Here is a 7916-nt window from a genome sequence, read left to right on the forward strand (position 1 = left end):
TTAGGAAAAACAGTATATTGTGAAATATTATTAAAATTTTAAATAGCTATTTTCTAATTTAATATATTTTAAAATTTCATATATTCCTGTAATGGCAATGCTGAATTTTCAGCAGCCATTACTCCAGTGTCTTTAGTATCACATGATCCATCAGAAATCATTCTAATATGCTAGTCTGCTTCAGAAACATTTCTTTTTATTATCAGTGTTGAAAAGAGTTGGGCTACTTAATATTTTTGTGGAAACTGTATTTTCAGGATTCTTTGATAAGTTTTATTCCTGCTGAATAAAAGTGTTAATTTCTTTAAAAAAATCTTTCTGACCCAAACTGTTGAAAAGTAGTGTATATATGAAAATGTATACTTAAAGAAAACCTATCCAAAGGTGAGGATCAGTGCTTATGTCTCTTTTTCGTCTACTAGAAGATAAAGAGTGTTTCAGCATTGACGCTGTTACTGGAGCAATCAGCACCACGAGAATCCTGGACAGAGAGGAGCGATCCAACTACTCGCTCGTCATCACTGCAGCTGACCATGGGCATCCACCTCTGAGCTCCACTGTACTGCTGCACATCACCCTCTCAGATGAAAATGATAACAGCCCCTCGTTCACTCGGAAAAGCTATCGTTCCAGCATTAGCGAGGGGCTCCCTGCAGGTTCAGAGATCCTACATCTGATAGCATGGGATCCCGACGAGGGGCCCAATGGTGTAGTGACCTTCTCCTTGAAGGAGGAAAATTCTGGAAGCTTTTATGTTGATGGCTCTACTGGTGTGATAAGGCTCACAAAGCCATTGGACCGTGAAACTTGTTCCCAGCATGTTTTCCGTGCTGTAGCTACTGACGGCTGCAGCCAGGGTCCACGCAGCTCAGTCGCTACGGTTACAATACAAGTGGAAGATATTAACGACAATTCACCGGCATGCATTAACAAGCCCATGCGGGTGTCAGTGTCTTCCATAACCACACGTCCCAGTCGACCCATCATAACGGTTACAGCCCAGGATCCAGACCATGGAGACAATGGGACAATAGTTTTTAGCTTAGCAGACGAAGATGAGATGTTTCAGGTTGATGAGTCTGGAGCTGTGAGGTTGAAAGCCCCCCTGAGTAATGAGGTGTATGGGACAAAGCTGCTCCGAATACGGGCTGCGGATCTAGGTAGACCTTCCCTCACCTCTAGCTGCCTTGTGCTCATTCAGCTTAACGGAGAAGAGCCACTGTTACAGTTTACTGAAGAACTCTATGAAGTCACGATGCCAGAGAACAGCAAGACGGGTATACTTTGAGCAACTTTTTAGCTCACAGATTTTAGATATGTTTCACCTTTGAGAGGTTTCTTTTGACATTTCACAATTGATTTACTTAGTTGTCAAATTAGAGGCTTGTATTTCTGAGAAGGTCAGAATTTGTGGAAGTTAGACTGACTGTGTTTGTGTATACCACTTCTTATTATAAGGTTCTTGGGTGGCAAATGTTGTAGCTCATGACCTGACAACAGATGAAGGAACGATCAAGTACAGTATTTTTAGTGGCAATGAAAATGAAGCCTTCACTATTAACCCAATTACAGGTGAGAACCATCATATGTTAATTTAACCCTTGTGCAACCTTATGGACATTTTTGTGTTTTTGTGTTTTTTTTTTTTTTTTATCATTTTGCCTGTGTTAATGCCAACTGCATAAATTTTGGCACAGGTGTATTTTTATTGGAATTTTAATATTTCAGCCTCATTTCCTTTAATAAATCTATTTTACACTAGGTACAAAAATAGTTGCTTTCAGGACCTTAAGGACAAAAATGTCCTCATTGAAACCCATTAAAACAATTAAGCAATTTTTAATCCCAGGGCCATTTAACTATAAAATTATGCAATATTTGTTAATAGGCTTTCATTCTGTTGGCAAGGCTTCAAAATTAACATTTTTACTATTTTTTAATAGATGGTGCCATTTTTCAAGTTTGGCATATAAAGCAAATACTCGCTTTATTCCTGTTTTCTGCTTATGCATATTATAGTCTATTATAGAGTCAATTGGATAAATTATGCGGCTATAATTGTGTGGGTATGGATGTCAGAGTGTGGTTTGTATGTGTGTGCGCACCTGTAATGTTTGAGAGAGAGAAATTATACTGTACTGCGAATCACAAATCCCACCGCTGTGTATGCCAGCGGAGCTTTGCTGGAATCTAATGGGAAAAGTTTGGTACTGCACCCAAACAAAATCTTACTAAAAGCTAATTTTTTGAGATGTCAACCTCAAATTTGGAACACAACTTGTTTAGATTTATGGCTTTGATTTTCTATACATTTTTGAGTTCAAAATGTTTTATAAAACATATATTTTATATAAAAAAATTGCTCATAAATCATTTTCATAGACTTAAACCTCTATAACTTTTTTGGTTTCAACTTTTTTAACTCCAACAGTAATCAATAATAAAAAGACCAAACTTAAGTCTGTACTCCCAAGCTTCAAATTTGTGACAGTTTTTTGACATGGACATTTTTGTCCTCTATGAGCCTATTTGTAACTTTTTTAAATTGACGAGGGTTAAAAAAAGTCTTCTCTCATTAAAAAAAAAAAATATATTTTTATCACCATAATTTTGCATATAATATGCCCACATATTCCCCTGTCAATAAAGTATTTAACAATAATAATTGTTAATAATGTAATATATAAAAAAATCCATTGTTTTTATTATTTAGTAATTGTATTTATAATTATTATTATTATTATTATTAGTGGTATTGTAATGATGATGATATACCAATACATTATAAATTATTTTTATGAATAATAATATGAGGAATAAGAATAAGAATGGCAGTATAACAAAAAACAATTTTTTTTTTAATATCTTTTTTTTTTTTTGCCATTTTGTTGAGAATAGAATAATAAATTTTTTTTAAAAGCAAAAAAACTCAGGCATCCTTCATTTTTAGGCATTTCTAACAAATATTTTTAGTATTGAGAAAGTAAATGTAACAAACAGTTGTTGTAGAAGAATAAACAGTATCATGCTTTGTAGTATAACATGTGTTGTAGTAGGAAGTTTGTGATCCAGGGGCATTGTCAAGCTTTTTTTTTCTGAAATATTCCCCTTGACAGGTGATATCACAGTTAGGGAGCAGAGACTGATGGACTTTGAGGTACAGCATAAAATTCACCTAGTGGTTTTGGCTGAAAAGGGACATCAAACAGCCTATGCCAGGGTGGCTATCACTCTACAGGACGTCAATGACAATGCACCAGTGTTCAAGCAAAGCTACTATAGAACAGCTGTATGGGAGGGACAAATTCATAACACCTATGTCATGCAGGTAATAATCTTGCACTGTTGTTTCACAATGCCATGATTAATTATTTTTTATGGAATTACTTTTTATATAAAACTGATTCACACAATAGCACAAAGAGACTTTATATAACTTCAAAATCAAATAAGTGGCTACTGTGAATAAAAATTTAATCTGAATGATCATTAGTTAAACAAAAATGATTTTCAACTTACATACCAGACCCAATTTTAACATGCCTTTAATTTTTTAGGTGTTAGCGACAGATTCTGACAGTGGTGTAAATGGGCAGATCAGCTACTTCATTGTGGATGGGAACCACAATAATGCATTTGTGATCGATTCTGTTCGTGGGATTCTTGCCACCAATGCTGTCTTGGACAGAGAAATTGTCTCATCCTACAAGTATGACACACCTTCTTGACTTCTTCTTCACTTAATTTTAGATGGAAGGGCTAGGAAGTTCTTTTTTTTTTTTTTACAATATAGGTTAATTCTTCAGGCTGAGGACATGGGAAGTCCTCCCCTTACAGGCACTTGCACTGTCCGTGTCCAGGTTGTTGATGTGAATGACAATAGTCCTACGATTCCATCCATGGAACCAGTGACCATCGCAGAAAGTATGAAACATGTGTTTTTATCTGTATTTGTTCTGGTACAATGCCAGCATTCTGACATTCTGATACTTCCTTATTTTATTTAATAAGTTTCAATGCGTTGAAGAACAACATACTGAAAATATTTGTTCCTTTTAATCTGCACAGATCTTCCTGTTGGCTACATTGTCACACAAGTGACTGCAAATGATGTAGACCTTAGCCCTTCTGCAACATACAGATTCATAGAGATGGATCAGACCAGCAGAAGTTTTGCAGTTGACCAGTACTCAGGAGTAATTACCACAACCAAAAGTCTGGACTATGAAGATCAAGCTGTCCATACATTAAGAGTGGAAGCATCAGATTCTGTCCATCAGACTGAGGCTGAAATCTCAATCAAGGTGTTGGATGTCAATGATAACCCTCCAGTCTTCTCTCAGGAGTCATACCAGGTAAAATGTATTATATTAAACTATTGTAAGGGGCCTTGATGACTTTGTCAATGTTTATTTTACAATAATGACCAACTGGCTGTGCATTATCTCATTATGCATATTAGTATTGTAGGATACTATCATGCACTGTTTATGCTCTTCTTACTTGACCATATTTTGCTACACACATCCAGGTTGTGTTGCCGGAGCGGACATCAGCAGACTCATATGTTGTGTCTGTATCAGCAACTGATAAAGACTCTGGCCAAAATGGAAGAATTTCTTACAGGCTTCTTTCCTCCCCAGCGAGAGGATTCTACATTGATCCTGACAATGGTAATTTTCTACAAAAATTATTCGCTCACAAACTACAGTAATACAAGACATTTTAACTCACTAGATGACAGAAATAGTAGCATAAATAATAGTATTTAGTGCATCTTGATATAAAAATAAAAATAATTTTTCAACAATTCTTGTAAAATAAGAATTATTGTGAATTTTATGCTGCCTACAGGTTCAGTGTTTACCAACAAGCCTCTGAGCTATGTTGCAAATGGAAACATGTTACGGTTACTGGTGGAGGCACGTGACAGTGGTGACCCAAACCTATTTAGTGTCACTTCTGTAGACATAGAGGTGGTGGACTTTAATGATAATGCCCCGTTCTTCACGCAGAACTCATACGAGGTGAGTGTTCCTGAGGATGTATCTGTTGGAAGCACTCTCCTCACTCTCTTCGCAGAGGACAAGGACTACTCAAATAAGAACACCCATTTGGAGTATGCAATCGTAGGTGGAAATGACGAGAGGCGGTTCTGCCTTGAAGTTGTCAGCATTCCAGGTGAAGCCCAAAGCCGAACTGTTGGCCAAATAGTGCTCTGTGATACTCTGAACCGAGAGGCCACAGACACTTACTTATTGACTGTGACTGTAACAGATAGGGGAACCCCTCCCCTTAACAGCTCGACTGTGGTATCAGTCAAAGTCCTTGACATTAATGACAATGCACCTGTTTTCAGTAGTCTAGAATACCATGCACAGGTCACTGAGAACAGCCCCTTAGGTACAGCCCTTATCTATGTCTCTGCCTATGATCCTGATCTAGGGGCAAATGGGACCGTAACGTACAACATCATCTCAGGTAACAACAGAGGCCTGATCAAAGTGGACTCTGCAGCAGGCATTCTTGAAGTTAATGGTACACTGGACTATGAAGAGGACAGCAAATTTACCCTAACAGTCCAAGCATCAGATGGTAACCCAAGTGACAAAAAGATATCTTTTGCCGTTGTTTACATATTGGTACTGGATGAGAATGACCATTCCCCATTCTTCATGTTCCCCACCCATAACTGCTCTGTGCCTGAAAACCTGCCAGCTTTTACCCATGTATGCACAGTGCATGCTGTTGATGAAGATGCTGGAACCTTCGGACTACTTACTTATTCCATTTTAACCCCCTGTTTCGTGGATTATGACAGTACCAACCCAGAGAAGAAAGAAGCCTTTGGTATTGATCCTCTTACTGGAGACATCCATACAAAACAGACGTTTGACTTTGAAGGAGAGAGTGAATTCTGCTTTGTGGTTGAGGCACGTGACAAAGGAGATCAAGTGGCAACCTTGCGAGTACGAATTGAAATTGAAGGCATTGATGAGTTCAGCCCCATCTTCACACAGAACGTGTACCATTTCTCTCTGCCGACCAATGTAAGGGTTGGCCAAAGTATAGGCCAGCTGATGGCTATGGATCATGACGGTGGTCTGGATGGTTTGGTGGAATACTCTTTAGTCAACCCATCCCCATTTTTCAGTGTCAACAAAACAACTGGCTACCTATATATCTCAAACTCTGTGTATCAGAAAAGAAGCCCCATCTCAAATGAGACAATCGAGGACCTGACTGTTCTAGCAAGCAGCCCCAAACTAGACTCCAAGACGTCAATCTGCCATGTAGTTGTGAACATATCCAGTTCAGCAAAGCCTCTGACAAGTGTTGATCTCAGTGTCCACACTGCCAGTCTCACTGTGTCATTGATAGTGTTCCTCCTACTTTTAATAAGCTTTATTTACATTGTTCTAAGGTGCAGGTTCAAAGAGAAATCCGTAAAGAAAGCAACTTCCTTATCTGCTAACCTCAACCATGAGTCTGACTCTTTAGGAACAACAGGTGAGAACCTTCATAGCAGTATCAGTGGTATTAACCTCCAAGATTTACAAGAACCATTAGACATGCGGGGAAGAATGGATATCCCAAACCCTTCAAGAAACTCAAACTCGAAAACCTCGAGTGGAAGAGGATCTACTGAGGAAGAGACTACTGAAGATCAAGAGATCAAAATGATTAACAAGTTTGCATGTTTTAAACAACTCAGCTCTGTCACAGCACAACTCTCAGACTCAGGGATCCCTGGGGACTCAGACCAACTCTCCTTTCACTCGGTAGATGAAGACCCATCTTCCAGTGCCAATATAGGTATGGTCCAAATAGTGGACATGCCCAGTTCTGAAAGTCTCCATAATTTCAAGGATGAAGGAGGGGGTGAGGGAATGCTCCCTCAGGTGGTCAACATGAAGGAAGTGGAGGAAGTCATGAGAAGGTGCATGTCTATGTCTGATGACCAAGGTTCAGTTGAGGGCTCACTCACCAAGCTGATTTCCTCTGAGGAACAGCTACATGGAAGCTACAGTTGGAACTACTTTCTCAACTGGCAGCCACGCTTCCAATCTTTGGCCTCTGTTTTTACAGACATTGGGATGCTTCCAGATGAAGGAATGAGGGCCAGAGATGTGGAGCCAGAGTCTCAGAGCCTTCTACGCCCACCTCCTCTCATCACAGCTGTTGCCCAGCCAGGAATACGTGCTGTCCCTCCCAGAATGCCCTATAGAAGATCACCACTGGTCAGATTGCCCACATACACCAAGACACACACTAGAAACACAGAGTTGACCCATTCAGCAATGACTCCTAGTTTCTCCCCCTCTCTGTCAGTACTTACCGTTAGGACACCTAGTACCTCTCCAGTGGTCTCAGAAACAGGTTTGGGATGCTACACAAAAATTGCAACACTGCCAAGAGACATCTTGGATGAAGCAGAGATTCAAGTGTAATCTTGTATTTCAAATATTTTTGTTTTTTCAAAACAAATGTTTTTTTTTGTCTTTAAGTTGCATTGTGCTTTTGTGTTTTAGGGTAATATTTGAATTTTAGTGTTTTGGGGGAAAAATGGTTTATTGTATGAATCAAGATGACTGTAAAGACTTCTTTTATTTTTGATAAATAATGCTAATAACCATAGTTATAACTATAATACAACACACAAACATTTGTATTATGTTAGCTTTTTATTTTATTTTGTTTTGTTTTCTGTTTGTTTGTTTTTGCTGATTCGCTTAAATTAGATGTTGTTCTCATTATCTCATTTTAATTTTGCCAAATATTTTCAGAATCTTGAATTGTGAGGGCTAGGAAACAGAAAGCTATGCAAGGATCTCTCTAAGTACACTGAAATTGTGTGTGTGTGTGTGTGTGTGTGTGTGTGTGTGTGTGTGTGTGTGTGTGTGTGTGTGATTAAA

At 38.5% G+C, this 7916-nt stretch overlaps 1 protein-coding gene across 1 annotated transcript in view; it reads left to right on the top strand.

The window, feature by feature from the left end:
• dchs2 (dachsous cadherin-related 2) overlaps window positions 1–7679 on the top strand; it is a 42565-nt gene extending 34886 nt beyond the window's left edge. The window contains exons 13-20 of the mRNA XM_016495411.1: window positions 423–1277; window positions 1459–1572; window positions 3117–3328; window positions 3558–3709; window positions 3794–3924; window positions 4069–4355; window positions 4532–4673; window positions 4855–7679. Of these exons, the coding sequence (XP_016350897.1) occupies window positions 423–1277; window positions 1459–1572; window positions 3117–3328; window positions 3558–3709; window positions 3794–3924; window positions 4069–4355; window positions 4532–4673; window positions 4855–7451 (4490 nt within the window). The 3' untranslated portion in view covers window positions 7452–7679. The remainder of the gene's footprint in view (window positions 1–422; window positions 1278–1458; window positions 1573–3116; window positions 3329–3557; window positions 3710–3793; window positions 3925–4068; window positions 4356–4531; window positions 4674–4854) is intronic.
• The last annotated feature ends 237 nt before the right edge of the window (window positions 7680–7916 follow it).

This window comes from Sinocyclocheilus anshuiensis, unplaced genomic scaffold (genome assembly GCF_001515605.1).
Source record: "Sinocyclocheilus anshuiensis isolate Anshui unplaced genomic scaffold, SAMN03320099.WGS_v1.1 scaffold517, whole genome shotgun sequence".
In the NCBI taxonomy this organism is placed as follows: domain Eukaryota; kingdom Metazoa; phylum Chordata; class Actinopteri; order Cypriniformes; family Cyprinidae; genus Sinocyclocheilus; species Sinocyclocheilus anshuiensis.